Source organism: Phaseolus vulgaris, chromosome 5 (genome assembly GCF_051622355.1).
Source record: "Phaseolus vulgaris cultivar YP4 chromosome 5, ASM5162235v1, whole genome shotgun sequence".
In the NCBI taxonomy this organism is placed as follows: domain Eukaryota; kingdom Viridiplantae; phylum Streptophyta; class Magnoliopsida; order Fabales; family Fabaceae; genus Phaseolus; species Phaseolus vulgaris.
The window spans coordinates 13,079,902-13,099,419 of NC_143502.1; the positions used below are offsets into that span (position 1 = coordinate 13,079,902).

The 19,518-nt window shown below is 31.8% G+C and overlaps 1 protein-coding gene across 2 annotated transcripts; it reads left to right on the forward strand.

Annotated features, from left to right (window-relative positions):
* The first annotated feature begins 868 nt into the window (after window positions 1-868).
* Window positions 869-8,472, forward strand: EMB2737 (embryo defective 2737). Of its 2 annotated transcripts, none has more exons than XR_011085034.2 (12): window positions 869-1,255; window positions 1,763-1,827; window positions 1,957-2,055; window positions 2,925-3,057; window positions 3,309-3,371; window positions 4,003-4,062; window positions 4,567-4,689; window positions 5,665-5,736; window positions 6,040-6,177; window positions 6,831-6,997; window positions 7,404-7,505; window positions 8,073-8,472. XR_011085034.2 is itself a non-coding variant. In XM_068643553.2 (12 exons), the coding sequence occupies exons 1-12, from the start codon at window positions 1,031-1,033 to the stop codon at window positions 8,100-8,102; spliced, it is 1,266 nt and encodes a 421-aa protein (XP_068499654.2). In that variant the 5' UTR covers window positions 869-1,030; the 3' UTR covers window positions 8,103-8,472. The 2 variants fall into 2 exon arrangements, 1 of the variants encoding a protein (XP_068499654.2); XM_068643553.2 differs by having other exon boundaries at window positions 6,842-6,997.
* Window positions 8,473-19,518: the final 11,046 nt, after the last annotated feature.

Here is a 19,518-nt window from a genome sequence, read left to right on the forward strand (position 1 = left end):
AATACTAATGAGTTATTATCCATACAAGAGAGGGACCTAAGTCACGAGAGGATTCATGCATGTGGTGTGAATAGCACGTTCAGGTCTAGCAGAAGTAAATAACCCTTGGAGACGCTAAGGCCCGTTAGGGTGAGGGTTTCCAAGGGTAGACTGCATGCATGACACGTGAATACTTAGGGCACCTATAGAGCAGATGGCCCCGCAGCGCTGGTACATGAGTTGGTACCCTAGGAGTCGTGCTATTAGAGATTTTGCACTCCAAAAGAGTCAAGTCTTGTGACGCGGCTGTGCTAAGCTTGTGCAACGGGTCACATAATGCCTCACAGTAACCCTAATTCCACTAAAGGAAAGATACTCGTGGGAGAGGGAGTTGACCTAGATACAACATAAAGGGTGGTAAAAACCCTAGAAAAGGTACGTCGTTTCTAAGACTGAAACTGCTCTACATACTTTACTGTTTCTTAGCATAGTACTGACTTGATTGTCAGAGTGCAATCAACAGGTAGGACCCCCATCTATTTCAACGGAGTCACTCTTAGCTATCCAAAAAGACAGCTGAAACCACTAGAAAATAGAAGGAACCACCATCTGTCTTCGAAGTCAACAACGACTAAGTCAACCGACGAGAACAAATCTTATAAACATGTACCACACCTGAAAATCTTAACTTTACTGTTAGACTAGAAAAATATTGTTAAGCCTATTTTGAGCTTAATTCGAAATCTTGAAATTTAAATGAACCTATTTGAATATAACGGGCTAACTAATCATTTATCTAGTTAAATCATTATTTTTTTCTAGTTAACCCCAAATTTTTATTATTTAAATATTAAATATATGAGATTGCAGTGCAGTTCTTAAAACATTTGTTGCGTTAAAACATAGAAATTTTACCTTGGAAGTGTTAAACCCTTTGGCATTGTGGAATTTGAAGGATAACACAATTCTTATTTATCTATTATTTTATCTTCTTCTTCTTATTCTTCTTCACTCTGAGACTCCGAGTGAGTGTGTATGAGTTGGGGTAGCCATGGGGAGTTCACGAGAGCGATTGGTGAAGGCGGTGAAAAAGTTCGTGGATGTTCGGTACAAGGTTTTCAGCAATCGTTACGGTCCAACCATCATCGACATATTGGACTTCCCAATTAAGGTTGTCTTGTCTCCCTTCACTCTCGCCTTCGACATTGCCGGCTCTGCGCCTCGCGGCTTCGGCGTCCCCGAACTCATCTCCAAGCTCTCTGCCACTTCCGTCTTCGTCAGTCTCTTTCCCTTTTCTCTATGCAATTTTCTTCTCTCTCACTTTTTCTCGCTATTTATCTATTGTTTTGTACAATATGATTCCCTAATTTCTGGAGGAAGTGATGATTACTGGTAGCCGGATTGCCTCTGTAGAGATACTTGTAGAAGGCACATGTGGTCTTGAAAACTATTATTTTCACTATCCTGCATTTATGTAGTTATATAGATATAGACAGGAAAGTAATTGCTGTTGTTTTTCCAGTTTCTGAAAAAAAAAAGTTAGAATGAAGAAGCTGAAAACAATGTAATATTTTGGTAATGATTAGTGAAATTGAAAATGAATAAGAAAGGAATTATGTTAAACCAAATAAGTATTTTTGGAAGCCATTTTACTTTTTAAATTTTTTATCATTTGGATTATTGATGGGAGTTGTATTCTCTGGAAATTTTATCTTGTTAGTTCTAGGTTCAATTTTTGTTTTATTTTTATAATGATAGATGTTGCTTCATGGCTTGGTTGTAGGCTATAGCTGCTCTTGGAACTTATGACATTGCATTTGAGCTGGGGAGGAAGGTGCTATGTCAAAGGTGCTGTTTGTATTCCTTGATTGTGGTTTTGTTGTGTCACTTGAATACATGATACCTTGAATCTCTTATGAGTTTAGTGTTGCTCATTGACTTTTGTAAACTCTAACTAAATGTGTGTCTCAAGAACAGGAATTGTAATACATGTAGTGGATGGCGGGCCTTGCGGTGTACAATGTGCAGAGGAAGTGGGAGGGTGCATTATCAAGTCAAGAATTACACCTTGAAGAGGTATGTGACTCTCCATTTGGATAAATTTAGAGGTGGCGGTGAGTATTACTATGTAAATGTGGTTTGTTTGGTGCTCTTGTTGAAATTTTTAATAGAACCCACAAACAATGAAACTTGCAAAAGTTATTTCAAGATCATAAAAGTTGAGATTCTAGTTGAATTAGAATACGTTGCAATCTTCGTCATTTGGGGTCATGCATGATTACTTATGTAGTTTGTCCAAGCTTCCAAGAAAACTACGTAATAAATACTCACACATACACAAAGTTCAGATGGGAAAAAAGCTACTCCATCAAATCCTTATTATAAGACACTGTTAACAGAATTATAACTGTTTAATGAGAAAACGAACACAGTCTTTGGGACTTGAAAATGTTGTAATAGCTTTTCATTGGGAAATACCTGAATTATAACTCAGCCTATATCTCTCTTTTTTAAAGAAAAACCCCAAAGTAGATACCAAAAACATTTAGTAAAGGAAAACCAGTAAAAAAGATAAATGTATCATTGGAGTATAAAGTCACGTATAAATTGGACCATATAGAGCATGTACAAGGTGTCTTATAATAAGGACCGGAGGGAGTATTTAAACACATACTAGTTTTATGCCAATGAATTTTTCTAAAATGGTGGTTGACCTAAAGTCACACTAAATTAATATATTAATATCTGAACTGCAATGAAAATATCTGCTGTCAAGTAAGGAAATGTGTATCTGATTTATATAAAATGGGCATAAGATAGCTCAGTATATTTTTAGTGGATAACTCTCTTCTATTTTGATTTCTTTTAGTGCACGTCATTTATTATTTTGAGATTCTCCTCCAATTTGTATACACCTTATATGTTCTTCAACTTTTAACTTTTAGTGGAGAGAAGCCAACTGCTGAATCTGTAGCAGACGCCATTGCCAACAATCGGGCTGAGTTGGTGCATCTACCGTCATCCTTGGATTTTCAAAACCCACTCCCTTCAAAAGAGTGTCCAACTTGTGATGGAACGGTGGGAGTTAAATTCCAAGACAATTTGTCTTTTCATCCAACATTTTGTTTTCATGGATAGGTTCATTCCCGCTGAAGTAGTAATTCATGAATAAACTTTAGTCCTCCCCCTGCATGCGCACACACCTACCCACCATAAAACAATTCTACTTTGAGATCAATAGTTAGTCTCATATGTTCTTCATCTGGTAGCTTTAACATTGCAATGTGTTTTGACCTTTTTTTTTGAAGAATTTATTTCACTTTACACAGGGTGCAATGAGCTGTCCTGAATGCAAACACAGATTGGTGCATGTTAGGATCTCAGCAGATGATGTGGGTATTGTTGACTCTTTGGTGCTTGGTTCTTTTCCCATTATTGAATTTAACTCGTTCATATTTGATCTTTAATATTACCTGTGAAGTTTTAATAATCTATTTATAATATGTAGCCAAATGTGGCTTTGGCAATTAAACTAATCTTTTGTTTCCACACCAGTATTTTGATTGATATGTCACTTAGTGATTCAATACTATATTTTCTCGCTTTCTCTTAACCATTTTTTACCCACATCAGCAACGGCAATTTTTATTTTAATTTCTTAAATGAATTAGAATCCATCACTTACATTGTATAATAACCATTGATTAGTGGAAACAGTGAGTTCTTTTGATGTAATTATACTTGTAATTGCTTCAAAATAAAAAATTTGCTTCCTCAACAAATATTTTCTCAAACACTTGGTCGATTTCTCTTGTAACAATGACAGTATTTAAATCTTGCAAAAATCTCATAACTTTTTAAAGATTTATTGGATTATTTATTTTACTTCTCAATGATATGTAAATTATTAAAGTTAAAATACATGCTATCGGATAGATGCTAAAATTATCTTATTGATGAACTGTTTAACAAGTTGGTGTAATGCTGGTTCATATTATTTTAAGCATCCTTTTCTTTGGGCAGATTATGGAGCCCCCTTGGCAAGCTTATAATGTCTTGAAAAAAATGGATTACCCATATGAGGTTAGTGTTATTTCTTCTAAGATCAAATTTGATTCTATTAAATAAGAAATTCTATTGTCATTATTTATTATTGACAATATAATACAGATTCCTCTCATATGCAACTGAACAAACCTTGATCCTAGGCATTTGTACTCATTTCTTTACTTTTGTGTGCATTGGAATTCATGTTTCTCTTATATTAGCATTTCATGCAAACTTTTGTTGGTTAAATAAGTGTGTCAAGAGGAGACATAAAATATAAAATTTATTCTACTTCTGATTTCTCACTCTTTTTTTTGACATTGAAATCATTAGTATATGTTTTGTTTTTTCCTCTTTTCAGCACATAGTTCACAGCATGTTTTGTTTTCTCTTATATTAGCATTTCATGCAAACTTTTGTTGGTTAAATAAGTGTGTCAAGAGGAGACATAAAATATAAAATTTATTCTACTTCTGATTTCTCACTCTTTTTTTTGACATTGAAATCATTAGTATATGTTTTGTTTTTTCCTCTTTTCAGCACATAGTTCACAGCATGAAAGATTCTAGTATTGCTGCATTTTGGCTGATTACATTTCCTCAGATCATGGGTGGATTTACCTATGATGATGATGTGAAGCAGAAAATATGGTGGCAATACAAGGTTTACATTTCTATTCCTTTCCATAGTTCAGTACAGTTCATCTACTAATTATTATCTTATGATAAATGATTGCTTGGTAAAAGAAATGATGAAATTACATACCTGCTTTAAACAAATTTTAATTGCAAATTTGTCATGAAATATGAATATAAGGTGAAAATACAATGTTAAGGCCCAGGATTAAACAAAAGAAATGTGTTTTTGCTTGTTTACCCTTATATTTTGGTTAGGAATGTGGTCCACAAGGATAATAATATACAACAAAAGTAACATATTTCTGTCCTTGCTACTTTCAGATGGATGAGAATAATTTTCAATGACCTGGTTTTCCTTTTGTTCTGCATGCTTGCAAGTGAAAATTTAATTTCCTCTATTTTCTACTTCTGTCAATTCATTTTTACTCTCCTTGAGCTCAGTGGATCGTGCACCTCAGTTCAGAGATTGGTATTTGTAGAATTCTAATTTTGTGAAAATACAAGAAACAACTGATCTGAATATATGAATCTGTCAGCTTGTAGCTTTTTGAAGGTTTCATCCCTTTTTCCAGCACCAACATAGTTTTCCAAGCACCTATGCTGTTTCATCTGCGTGTGTGTGTTTTAATACAGAAGGATTCATGGGACCAATTGACTGAATAATCCTGTGTATTTCTCTAGCCGGCAAACATAATGTGTTGGAAGATTTTCTTTGTACTTAGTACTTTGACCTGTATGCCAGTAACTATTTGGAATTTCAGATTGCTTAGGAAAATGGTGCGGGAAATTGGATTTAATATTTAAAATGGAATTGAAGAAAAGGGAATGAAGGTCATAACCCTATGATTATACAACCTTTCATTCGATTAACCTTTTCAAAAGTTAATCAGACATTATGCAGCCTAAATCATCATCTGTCATGTTCATTCTTTATAGAAGTTGGTCAACTCTATGTCTCTAAATATATCTATTTTCCTTTTCCTTTTGTGAGTGAATTTAGGAATCTAGGCGGTATGATCAACTCCGAGATGTGGTGGCCAAGAGGAAACCTGGGTGGGAGTATCTGCAGGAGGTAAGCTTTTCATCCTTTGCACTAACCATGGCTATCTGGTAATGCCTATGCTCATATTTTAGATGTGGAAGTCACAAGCGATATAAATGTTGGGTATGCTGGGGATTAGTTGCTAAAATAAATGGACGAAAAGCTTATTCTTTTACTATTTTTCTGATAATTATGGTAGTTTTTTATTAGTTGGATGCTAGATATGGAGTTATTTATGTGGTTGATTGACGGTGGCATTCATCTTAAATTTATGTAATTTTCTCTGGATTAAATTTTACAATGTTTGTTTATTTTGAACTGATGTTATCATAGGCCTTGATATCTATTGATCCTGACCGTGCAAGGGATGATCCTGTCATAGTGAAAAATGTCCCTTACTATAAGGCTCAGAAGGCACTGGAGACAGAGGTTATGAAGCTTGATCCTCCAGCAAGACCGTCAAATTGGGGTGTACGTATTTACTATCTACACGTAACATTTGCTAGTTATTCCTTCAGTTAATGTGCACAATTTTCTTTCAAATTAATTTATAATGTGTTTTTGATAATTGCACTGCTTGAATTCTTTATCCCCAGTTGGTTAGAATGCGCATATAGACAGTTGCATATACTGGATTGACATGGTCAGTATGACTTAAAAAACAAGCTGGCCTCTAAGCTGGTCTAAACAGGCCTCTTTATGTATTTGCAGTGAATAAGTCTAATGTGGGTGATCCACCAGGATGGGCTAACTCGGTTTAAATATTTTTGGCTTCACAAATTTGTTAACACTGTACAAGGATGACCCTTTTGAAGTGCATTCTACTACAGAACACTTCCGATGTTTTCTCCTTTTATTTCTTTAAGCTGTTCAATGGAAAATCAGTGGGGCGTAAACCTTTTGAAATTGCGGCGAGCCTCTGGCTCAAATGCGTAAAAGTGAGAATATAAATTTAACAGCATGCAAAAAGGGTCATAAGATATTCATAAAATATGCCATCACAACTTTTCACTACAAAATATATTGTTAGGTTGGTCACTCCCACTTCCATTTGAAAAAGGAAAATTATAAAAGTAGTGTAGGTTGTAGGCATATCCTTCTCAGAAATGAGACATAAACTGCAGAGAATTGGCAGGAGCTGGACCTTCCATTGAATGCATCGTCTTGGAGTGAGGAGGATCTCAAAAATCCAGAAAAGTTCTATGAAATGACTGTTCTTCTTAATGCCCAAAGAGAAATCTCTGATAAGATCTTGGATGCACAGTGGGAAACTAAATGGCGTCAGGACAAGGTTGGTGGTTTTTTTGTCTTTACAATTAGTTACTTTGTTTATGTTGAAAGGATCAACTAATCAAAATCGACATATGCTGTAATCAGGCATTTCATATGATGAAATAATAATGTTAAATTGTGTGTACAATTGTCTTGTCCCAAGATCACACTCTTTTTTTTTAATCAGCATCAAGATCACACTCTTGGCCTTTTTAGTTTACAATGTTCATGTATGCTTGGGTTTTGCTTCCAATTCAAGATTTCAAGCTGTCTGTGGTTTGAGTTGTGTACTTAACCGCTCTCAGAACTATTACATACCTTTAATATATGTTCAGTTTGTGGAATATTATATTATTCTTGCACACTTTCAAATGTCGCTGTCCATCAATCTTTTGTGCAAGTGACTGACTTAATTTCACCTTCAGTTGAATGAGATGTTGGAGGCCAAGGTGAAGCCATTCATTCAGGATATAGACAACGCAGTTCTTCCTGAGCCTATTTTAATAAAACCACAAAATCAGGAAAAGGTCTCTCTTTTCTCTGTTATTTGCGTTCGAACATTCATTGATTATGCATGTTGCTCAAGATAGACAACTTTTCTATTTTAATTAATTTGTACAATCTCTTCTATATTTGTTTTTTCAAAAACTGATTTTTAATTTATGTATAAACTAATTTTACTTTAAGAATTTTTTTCTTCATTTTTCCATGTTTTTTTATATTATAAGTGCTTTTGGAGAAATTTTATCGAAAACATGTCCAAATTTATTAGCTTTCATTTTGAAGTTTTCATTTTTCCATTTTGAAGTCTACTGTATTTTTAGATTACGCAATGTGCAGTTTGTTGCATGACTGAATTTTCTGATTGAATTTTGTAATTTCCACTATTCCTTTCATCGTGTAGAAGATACGAAGTTAAACTTCAGAGCTGAATAAACATTTAGAAGTTCATTAGTTGTTCGTCTTTGAAATATAATAGGAGGAAGTTAATGTTTCCTTATTATTATCATGTTTTACTTTCTCAGCAATATCCCTCTCCTAGTTTTAGGTACAGTGATGATGTGATTTTCTTACTTTGCATGTTGCTCCTGCAGAGACAACGGCGAAGGTGGTTTTTCTTTTGACAACAGGGACAAAGCTACTATAAATATGCTCCAGCATGCTTGTTTGTAGTCCTACTATTTTTTTGGCATGATCTGTAACTATGCATATTGTTGGAAGCCTGGATTCAGTGTGTATCATGAAGCACACATGTTGTGCCTCTGTTTTGGGCATCATTTTGTGGAGGAACCAATTGTTTTTGACACAAGTAATACAACTTGTGGAAAAGAAAGTCCAGAGAGACATGCAAGAAGAAACAAAAACCTTTGCAGATGTTACATTTTGTTGTTGTGACAGACATGTTCCGAAGATACCATATTTGGGTTAAATTCCTTTCAATCCTGTCTTACTGAAATTTCCTGTAATCCAATCCTTCATGTTGTTTACTCTCAACTGTTCTGTTCACTGCTGATATATTTGATGATTTTTACATTCACCTACGCATTACACACACTAACACGTAGAATCAAATATCAAAATCCACTATTTGATTCTTATAGTGTCGCTAATAAGTAATTTTGATCATTCTAAAAAATAAATTACACATTTGGTTAAATTTTTTTATAATTAAGTTATTTTGATCTGATATTGGTATATAATTTGATTTCTACGTATTTTCAATGCTAATAAATGCTACAATTTATTATTAAACATTATTGTTAATGTTCTATGTAAACAAGTAATTAGCATTGTTATATATTAATATTTTTATTTGAAATGTAATATCAAATCAATTGAAATTATAATTGTTTAATTTGAAAATCAAATAATCAGAAGTACAGTTAAATTTTTTGTAACTTCAAATTGCTGTTTGCTTTCATACACATGCATATGCAGGCATAAATCTATGTTGGAAATTCAACTGTCTTTATCAAGTTTTAAATTTTATGCCAAGAAAAAGTCAGTGGCGATTTTTTTTCTTCTAAACACTGAGATAGCTTAGGATTTAAAGATAAGTATGATTGACTCACTTTTCAAAATCTTTTGTTTAGTATTTACTTGTGTGTTTTGTTTTCAACTTAATCTAAGACCAACCTTAAAGTTCATAAAGTAATATTCAGATATTTCGTTTTACGCGTTTAAATATTTTTATAGAAAAATATATTAGAGATATTTTATTTTTTATAAATTTTTATTCTGTTTTTTTTTTCTGTATTTTTTCAAGCATCTTATATTTTGTCACCTTTTATACAACTTTAAACGTCGAATTGTCATGTTTTATTAATTATTATTTAATATTTTGTGTTTTCAAATTTCTATTCATTTAAGAAATTGTGCTAAAATATTTCAATTTAGTGGTAAATATTTCTTTTAAAATTTTGTAACTCATACTTTTACTTCAATTTTTCAGTTATTCTCTTCATAATTTTCATATTTTTTATATTCACTCTTTTACAACTTCATTTCATTTCAATTAAGATATTTTCTGGGAGAAAGTAATATTAAAAGTAAGGTTTTAAAATTATTTAGAAGGTATATATATATATATATATATATGAGATTTTTCATTATAATCGTTTTTTGGTGTACACAAATTTTTTCCAATTCTATCCTTATTAATATATCATATTTTATTAATACAATGGAGTATTTTGTCATTTCATATGAATTACTTAAAATATAAAATTATTTTTTAATTTTTTAAATTAATATTAATGTACAGTTTGTATATGACTCTCTCACTCTTTTCTTATTTCCTTGTTTTAAGGCAACAAAAAGAGTATTCTCTCACACATTTCTATACAAAATCTCACATATAAAATAAAAAAACCTTCACTTTCAATCACTCTCTGCACTCTATTTTTTTTTTTAATTTCGACTCACCCTAAATTATTTCTGTATGTATGTTACATTTCTATCATCTTAAAAAAATTAAGTAAAAGAAAAAAATATGGATATACAAACGCCATTGCGTCTTTGTTTCCACTAATATTAATAATAATGTGCGTTATATTAGATAGTTTTTTTGTTACATAATAGTATATAATTTTATTTTATATTATTTTTAATAATAATGTAAATTAAATTTATTCAAAAATATAATAAATTGTTAATATTTGTCCTATAAATATTTATATCTAGTAATATGTAAAAGTAGTGTGTAGTTGTATGATATATTTTGTAATATTTATATTTATTAATTGATATGTATAATTTTATATTTATATTATAAAAAGAAGATCCTAAGAACTTGAGTAGTGTGTTCACATGCTTCATCTGCATTTCCACTCTTACTTTCCAAATAGCCAACTCGTGACACACCTCACTTTCACACCAAATAGCTTACACCTACTTTAAAAATTTACCTTGTCATTTCACATAACCAAATAGCTTATTAATTGTTAGACATCTTATGTTAGATTAGACACCCTATTTTATTTATTAAATTTTTTATTCTCTAGATACATTTAATTTAGAGTATAGAATTTTCATCAATCAAATTTTAACTAAATGATTTATGGAAGAATGAGTTACACTTATACTTTTTTATATTTTTTTTAGTAATTCATAATCTATCATATTTGAGATTTGAGTTTGTTTAAATTTTTTTGTTATGTTATTGGTATGAACATAATGAGTTAGATTTATATTTTTTTAGCAATTCATAATCTATTATATTTGAGATTTGAGTTTGTTTAAATTTATTTGTTATGTTATTGGTACGAACATACAATGTTCGCAGCATAAGATTTTACATCAACTAAAAATAAGATCAACGTAGTATAGACAAATTTCATCTTACAAGATAAATTAGACTTTTAATTTTAATAAATTTTATATTAAATAATTATAAACCGTCCAAATTTCATTGTATTATATTAGGGGTATTAAGTTTGTGTTTTATCCATATATTCATGTATGCAAGAGGAGTTCGTTTTTATATTCTCTACTTTGTTTTATTTATAATTTTTTTACTTCAAATAATTTATAATCTAATTATTCAAATGTTTGTTTTATTTATAAATTTGTTACATCAAATAATTTATAATTTAATTATTCAAATATCTGTAACTTACAAAATTTGTATTTTCATTACTGATAACTTTATTATTTAGAAAGTTTCCTATTTATTTATTATTTTAAAATTATTTTTTAACAAATGAACTAAATCAAATAGTAATAATTGAGATTCCTTAAACATTGAAGTAAGTGTGATATTTAGTGTCATTATTATGTTATTCCCTTGATATATAGAGAAAGTTTATCCATAAAAAAAAAATCATTTTATCCCTTGTTTTTCTTTTAGTTCCTCTATAAAAATACAATTGTTTGAAGTAACTTTCAATTTTGACGTGTTCCATTTTTTTAAAAGTTAACTTAAATATATTTCATAATGATTATGGTAACACCCAAACTATATAGTTTAAATTAAATAAAACATACATATTATTATCCCTGTCATATTTAGTATAGATTTATATTATATAATATATATATATATATATATATATATATAATTATATAAACCCTTTAAACACTCATCTTTATAGAATAATTTTCTCCCATATTAAAATATTATTATAATAAAACCATAAACCATAAACAAAATACAAAGATGAGTTAATTATTTAATTAAGCATATAAGAAATAATGCTAACCACACTACCTAGTTTTTCTAAACCGTTTATCACTAATATAAATCTCAACCTCATATAATTTCTCAACCCGATTAAATGTTAGTAATCTTTATAGACTCTTATCACTTTATAAAGTTGATTATATATATATATATACATATATATATATATATATATATTTATCGAGATCGAATGTGTCACGTCACTCGATATCATTGACCAATCAATTGGGTAATCAACCACGTTTAATGACATTAACAATAAAAGACAAGTAAGGAAATATCCTATAAATCAAGATAACCTCCCTATAAATCCAGGTCACGCCTACCAAATTCGGGAGACACCCTGAGAAATCAACTAACACTAATATATTGAAGATATGCGCCCGATATGATCCATAAATCAAATAGTCCATTATCAAACTATAAATAAACCTTCTATAATGGAGTAAGTTATGCTTTTATCAGTTTTATATCACACACTCTCAATCTAGAGTACTTACTTGATCGTCGGAGAACCTTTTGCAGGTTTACTCCTGATCGAGCGCTAAGGAACTGAGGAACTGAAGAGTTGATATCTGAAGAAGGGAAAAAGATGAATAACCGAAGCACGAGAGAGGACGACCGAAGGAACAATTACTTGAAGAGCGACCAACACCAACAACAATTGTCATGCCAATCTCAGGTACTATTTAGACCCACTTTGTCTATACAAGTACATTTGACACCCAACGTTGGACCTAAATAGAGTCAAAGCAAACAACAATGGTTTCGACAAGGTAGATGATGAACAATAGGATGCTAGAAGTGGATCAGATCGCTATTTTCCAGGCTCTACAGAAAGAGGTGGAATAAATATGCTAAAAGAACAAAGACGAGGTTACCCTTCGTCGAAAGAATGAGGAGGAGATGTGAATCCTTAAGGAACAACATGAACAGATGAAGCGACAGCCAGTTGAGCCCATATTTGGAGCCGAGCGTAGGTAGCGTAGACAAACTCCTCCTCAAAGGAGTGAACACACACAAAATCACGAGAGAACGACTACTACTCGAACTCAGACTTATCAATCTTCTAGACCGCATACAGAATGAACAATCATCATAGAAGACGAGTACGAAGATACCACAAATCCGGACGAACACATTGATGTATACAAAATGCAGATGGACCTCTACACATCAAACAAGTTGGTGTGGTGTTGGGTATTCCCCACTTCGCTGAAGGGGGAAACATTCATTTGGTTCACCAGGCTTCCATTCGACTCAGTAGATAGCTTCAAAACCTTATTATCTAAACTCGGTACTCAGTTTGCAATTAGCCGACCGCATCATCTGACATTTATAGCACTTGTCAACATACAACAAGAGAAAGGAAAATCACTTAGGACATTCATGGAGAGATTTAGCAAATTATCCATGAACATCAGGAATGTCAGCCTAGAAGTGGCCATCATTTGGCACGACCCTTAGGTCAAGCCTGTTTGCTGATAGTCTATGTAAAAAACCAACAAAAAACTTAGATGAATGGAGGCAATGACTGGCTAAATTTATGCAATTAGAAGAATTGCGTGACAATTGCAGTAATGTTCGAGCGAAAAATGGAGGAGATAAAGGAAAAGAGAAGGATCGTGGTGGTAGGCAAGGGCATAGTAGATCGAACAGGTACAAAGAACATCGAGGTCCTCAATTTCACACTTATACCCCTTTAAATGTCGATAGGGGAACAATCATAGATGAGACACTAAACGTCAATCTCATCTCGACATTTTGAAAGCTGCAAAGCCCGAAGGATGCGACACATCTAAACAATGTTGATACCACCACAACTTTGGCCACATGGTCGAAGAGTTCCAAGCATTGAAAGAAAAAAAATGAGGAACTTATTCAAGCTGGGCACTTCCACAAGTTCGTTTAAGGCGCAAACAGGAGTTCCTATAAATCCCCCCAAAGGGAGAAATATCATCGAAGGGATGGGCGAAGGACTATGGCTGCTAAGGTACTTAGAGCAAAATACTATTGGCCGACCATTCAGAGCGACTATGCCGAGTTCATGCAAAAATGTTTGAAATTCCAAGAGTATGACACATTATGTCAAGAGTATGTCCACTAACGATTAATGAATATTTAATAGAAAAACTTTTCTTTGACATTCTAAATAATGAAAAACAAACACTTGACAACTTGTTATAATAATATAATAATATTTTAAATTAAAAAATAAAATAAAAATAATAAAAATATTAATTTATTAGGATGTTAAGTGTATGTTTTCAGTGTAGATAGTGTCAATATATTATCTTCCTATATAATAACTACATATCTAATAAATATCTATATTTTAGGTATTGAGTAGTACATATGTACCTTCCTAAAGAAGGAATGAATAAATACGAGATTATAAAGAAGAGTGACAAAAGAGAATAAGGAGAAAGAATGATCTACCTTAGGATCTCCATTCTTCTTGCCTTGAACAACACATTGTGAGGTGGAAGTAATGTATCTTTTAAGACTTTAAGTGAATGAATCTGATGGTATATATAGAAGTGTGGTGTCATAGGTCAAGTCTGATTATAAGCCTCTAAGACTCGATGCATGAGACTAGGAGGATATGTGGTATCATAGGTAGGGACGATTTTGACGGGATAGGAGTCAATCTCAGAAAAATATCTAATTGGAGATTAAATATTTAATAGAGAAATCTTATTAATATCTCCTCCACATTCAAGATAATTTTAATGCAAAATTAAAGCATTATAAAGATAAAATTGACATTTAGTGAATAAAAACTAAAGACAAAACCAAAAAAAAAGGAGATAAAAGGAAATATACAAATAACAAAAACTTAATTAAAAAATTCCTATATTTCTTATTTAAACTAAATACTCTAGTTAATATTCATATTTTTTGGTAGAAGAAATTTATAGAATCATATATACAAAACAACTGGTGTTCTTGGCCATAAGGTACTGTTTGATGTAACAATTTGATCGAGCAAAAAACAGGCGATTTTATTTGACTAAGCTGCAATTCAAAGAAAACAGTTAAGTTTTTATCCGTGGGAGAAAACAGTTGAGTGGTTTTGTTTGGTATTTACTTCCAGCTTCTCCATTCAATTTAGACTTGCAATTCGTGAATTTTAAAATTGATTGATTATTGAATTGCAGAATGAAGTAAATGAAATTTTGGTTGGGTAATTTGTTGATTGATGAAATGATTGCAATTGAAGAAATTGACTGTGCGTGATGGAATAAAGCCTATTTGCTATCTCATAGTAATTGTGTGTGATTTGCTTTTAATTTCTAAAACAATTTCTGGTGGGCTTGCAATTGAAATTGATAATTCCAATGGGGCCCACCATATTGGTGAAAGCTTCAGACATGCTATTTGTTTATTAAAGAAGCAGCAGATGTGTGAATTGGTATGAATTTTGGTTCCAAATTGCATTCAAGTAGGACCCCCCATTTTTTAACCCTTCTATCACATGCACTACCCTATTCAATTACAATGACAAATTTAATTCTTCAATTCAATTTCCTCAAAAATATTTTTCAAATTGAGTTCATTTGACTCAAATGATACTTCTGATTTTTGGTGCAATAATTGTGCAATTGAAGACCAACATTGTATAGGTGCATGATTGGTTTTTGATTTTAACTTTTGCCCTAAACCTTACTTTCCTTTATTGTGAAAAATCTTTTAATACAAAACTTATGTCTATGCATATACTTCTTACCATACATTAAATAACTTAGGTTCTTTAAAAAAATGTTTAAAACCTTTGGATACTAAATTGTGTAAAAGGAAAGAATTTTTTTTTAAAAAAAGAGATGTTAAACTTGTGATTCTTGATGAGAAACGTAGAATCTTAACTACAGAAGAGGAGAAAATAGAAAAAAGAATTAAAAAATAGAAAAAAATCACAAAATAGTAGAAACAATTCTACTATTCCAAAAGTTACATTAGGGGATATTGAGGTCAAATAGTGTATCTTAGTATGAATTAACATTATTAACCTCCCTTATAATGTATTTTGTTTTTAAAAAAAAAGTATAGTTTAAGTATTTCCTATATGCTGATGCTGCCCATATTTGTTCTAATGAATTTTTTCTTGAGCAAAATTTCCGGATCAACCTAGTATATAACAAGAAAATAATTTTCAAAATTCTTATTTAACTTATTCTCTTATTGTGGATAGTAAATCATGCTACAATCTGTGTAGTACTTAGTTAGATCAAATGTTGAACTTAACTATCAATTCTCATCCTAAATTTTATAAACTTCCTTGAATTTTTAAAGATGAAAATATAATAGTCAAGCAACAAGTCAAATAAAAGCTTTTCAAAGGCGAGAAAAAAGTTTTGTGATTTAGTACCAATTGATGCTTGTGATATTTTGTTAGAACAACCTTGCATATTTTATCATAAAATCATTTATGAAGATCGTACTAATAAAATAACTTTCACTCATAAGAAAAATAAGTCATGTATTGAGTTGCTAACTGAGAGAAATTCTAAGAAATATGGCAATCACATAGGACAAAAAAAATTACTTCTAAAATCATGAACTTTTGTCTCTAATTTGATAAGAAGTACATGAATTTTAGAAGTCATAATTTTCTCTATTATGTCTTGAAGAACCTTATTCTTCTTGACCTTTCTGTATATCTTTCACTTTCTGTTTGGTGTTCATTGTAGGTGGGTGTCTGATCTTGGGGGAAAAACGTTAACCTCAAATAATAATAAGGTTGTTATCTTGAAACAACGATGCACATTTGAGAACAAATATTCTTAAGAGGGGGATGGTGAAAAACCATCAAGTCACAACATCCACAAAATAAGGAAGATGAAGACCTAGAGTTTTGTTCAATAACTTATTTAAACGTTTGAGCCTAATTGAAATTTTATCTATCTTTTATAGACCTAATAAAGAGGAAAAATCTAGGATAATCCGCTAGCTTCTTTCTTGTTCCTTATTGCGGCTAAAGGTTTGGCGGGAGTGGCTAGGATGGCAGTTGAGAAGAATTTGATTGATATCTTGGAGATTGGAGGGAAAAAAAAGTGAAGGTAAACATGTTGCAATATGCCGACGATACCATATTCTTTTGCGAAAAGAATAATAAAAGTGTCTTCAATATAAAGTGGCTTTGAATTGTTTTGAACTTTCTTTTGGCCTTGAGGTGAACTTCTTGAAGAACTGGTGGCTTGGGGGTTGATCAGATAACGATCCAACGTTTTGCAGGAATTCTCAATTGTGAAGTGATGGTAATTCCTTTTGTATACCTGGGTATGTAGGTAGGGGGTGTCATAAGAGACAGACGTTTTGGGTAGGGGTGGTTGACAAACTGAAGAGTAGATTAAGCAGGTGGAAAGGTAAGTTCTTGTCAATGGCAGGGAGGATCTGTCTGATTAAGTCAGTACTTTCCTCTATTCCGTTGTTTTATTTGTATTTATTCAAAATGCTCTCTTTGGTGGCAAATGAGATAGTGAGAATACAAAGGATTTTTTTTATGGGTCTGGGCTTCTTGGAAAAAGGTGTGCGAACTACGCAAGGCCGGTGGTCTTGGTATCCTTGACTTAAGGGTCTTTAATTCGGTGTTGCTCAATAAATGGATTTGGCGATTGGGATCAGATAAGGGTGGTTTGTGGAAGGAGATTCTTGAATCTAAGTACGGGGGTGGAGAGTTTTGAGAGAGGGAGGGAAAAATAATAAGGACTATCTTTGGTGGAGAGATTTGAAGGAAGTCTGGAGTTTGGAGGGCTGGGGCCAAAATTTTGAAGATGCTATTAAGTGGAAGTTTGGTACAGGGAAGGAAATTTTTTTTGGGAAGACAATTGGGTGGGCAGTGGAGCCCTAAAGAGCATTTCCCCGAGGTTGTTTTACTTGAGCTTGTCAAAAGCCTCTAAGGTGGTCGAGCTTGGGGTGTGGAATAGCGGGATATGGGATTGGACATTCGCTTGGAGAATGAGTCTTTTTGAATGGGAAAAGCAAATGGAGCGTCAGTTTTCCCAGGTAGTCTAAGGTGTGTGTTTTGACTTGGAAAAGGAGGATAACTGGGTTTGGAAGGATGGAGAGGCGTTATCATATACGGTTAAATATGCTTATAATCGTTTAAGGGGGGTGGAGAAGGGGAGAATGTCACCGTGTTTAAATAACTTTGGAGGTGTAAAGCTATGCCTTTTGCACTTGTTACTACATGGAGGGTGTTGGAAAATAAGCTAGCCACTAGGGTTAACCTGGAAAAGCGCGGGGTTGCGGTCGAAGCCCTCTGTGTAGTCTTTGTAGGATGGAGGAGGAGTCAAATAGCCATTTGTTCTTCAAGTGCAGCTTTGCTTGGCTAGTGTGCAAACGTTGTTTTGCATGGCTTGGAGTGCAATTTGTGTCCCATAATGATCCACTACTAAATTTCTCTCAGTTTAGGTTGTGTAATGCGTCTGCTTCGGTAAATGAGGTATGGGGAGTGATATGGACTACAATAAGCGAGTTAAGGAAGCATAAAAATGGCATAATCTTTAAAGGAGGAGTTGTCGATGGTTTAGAAGTGGTTGCCTTGGTTCAAGTGAATGCTTGGTCTTTGATTACGTCCAAGTCTCTCTCTGGATTCTTCTCTTTTTCTGATTGGTGTCTCGAACCTCTGGTCTGTATGAGGATGATTTTTTGATATATTATTGAGTTCAGGTGCTTGTTTTTAGGGGGTTTGATTTTTTAGTAAATTCAGGGGTGTTTTTTTATTCATAGGAGTGTTTTTTTCGATAGGAGTGAAGTGAGTCTATTTTTTTTTGTATAAGAGTTGGACTATCCCTGAAGTGGTTCACATTTATTCATTTTTTATTGTCAATAAAAAAACTCTATTTCTCTTCAATCTATGAAACTGCTCTTGAGTTTTAAGGATTCCTCAATTCTCATTCATCATCCATAAAAAAGAAATCATAAAGAAGACTACTAGAAGAATATTGTTTTCCATAAAAATAGAATTTAAAAAATGATAAAATTAAATAATTAAATAATTAAGATTCTAATTTATATGTTTTGTATAACTTAATTTTAATTTTAATTTCAAAAATTATATCTACTAAACAAAAATGGATCTCAACGTGATATTTATAAATAATTAAATAATTATGATTCTAATTTATATATTTAGTATAATTAAAAAAATTAGAAAATCTGATCTTACACTTATAATTGTTTTTTAATGATGAAATGCATTGGAATCACGTTTAATAAATCTGTTCTCTATCAATGATTAAAAGAATTTATTATTGTACTTGCTAAATTTGTAATTATTCAATATAAAATTTGGTTAATCAGACCATTTCATATGTTCTTTACTTGTACATATTCAAGAGAATATCAATTTTATTAGTTTTTATTTTACATATATTATTGATAATTTGTTTTAAATTATTTTTCTAGTTTATTTATTTATAATTTTTTATTTCAAGTATTTTATAATTTCGTGACTGGCAGAATTTGATTTTTTTTCTGAAGAACTTTGGTAGTCAGAAATGTTGACAATTGACCTATTGGAGATAAAATTGAAAGAGAAAAACTCAGTTAAGAAAAGATATATTAGTTTATGAAAAAGTGTACAATTTGCTGATAGAGATATCTCCAAATTTATAGCCAAACATTGTATAAAAATTATTGAAATGAATGCAATTTCTTTTTGACAAAAGTATTAATCTAAAAAAAATTATATTCTACACTTGATATGCAATTTGTTATCTTCTAATTGGATATTATTCTTGACCATATCATTGCTCCAATTTTCATTCACATATATCTTGAACTATGGTTTATTTTATGTCACATCACAATGTATGGTGTAACATCATTTTCCATGGAGAAAAGCTTTTGGTTGA

Excerpts from the sequence above, each read along its gene's own strand:
- EMB2737 (XM_068643553.2), top strand. The coding sequence starts at position 1,031 with ATGGGGAGTTCACGAGAGCGATTGGTGAAGGCGGTGAAAAAGTTCGTG. Across the intron at positions 5,737-6,039 it reads GGTGGGAGTATCTGCAGGAG|GCCTTGATATCTATTGATCC; the intron begins GTAAGCTTTTCA and ends ATGTTATCATAG. Across the intron at positions 7,506-8,072 it reads AACCACAAAATCAGGAAAAG|AGACAACGGCGAAGGTGGTT; the intron begins GTCTCTCTTTTC and ends TTGCTCCTGCAG.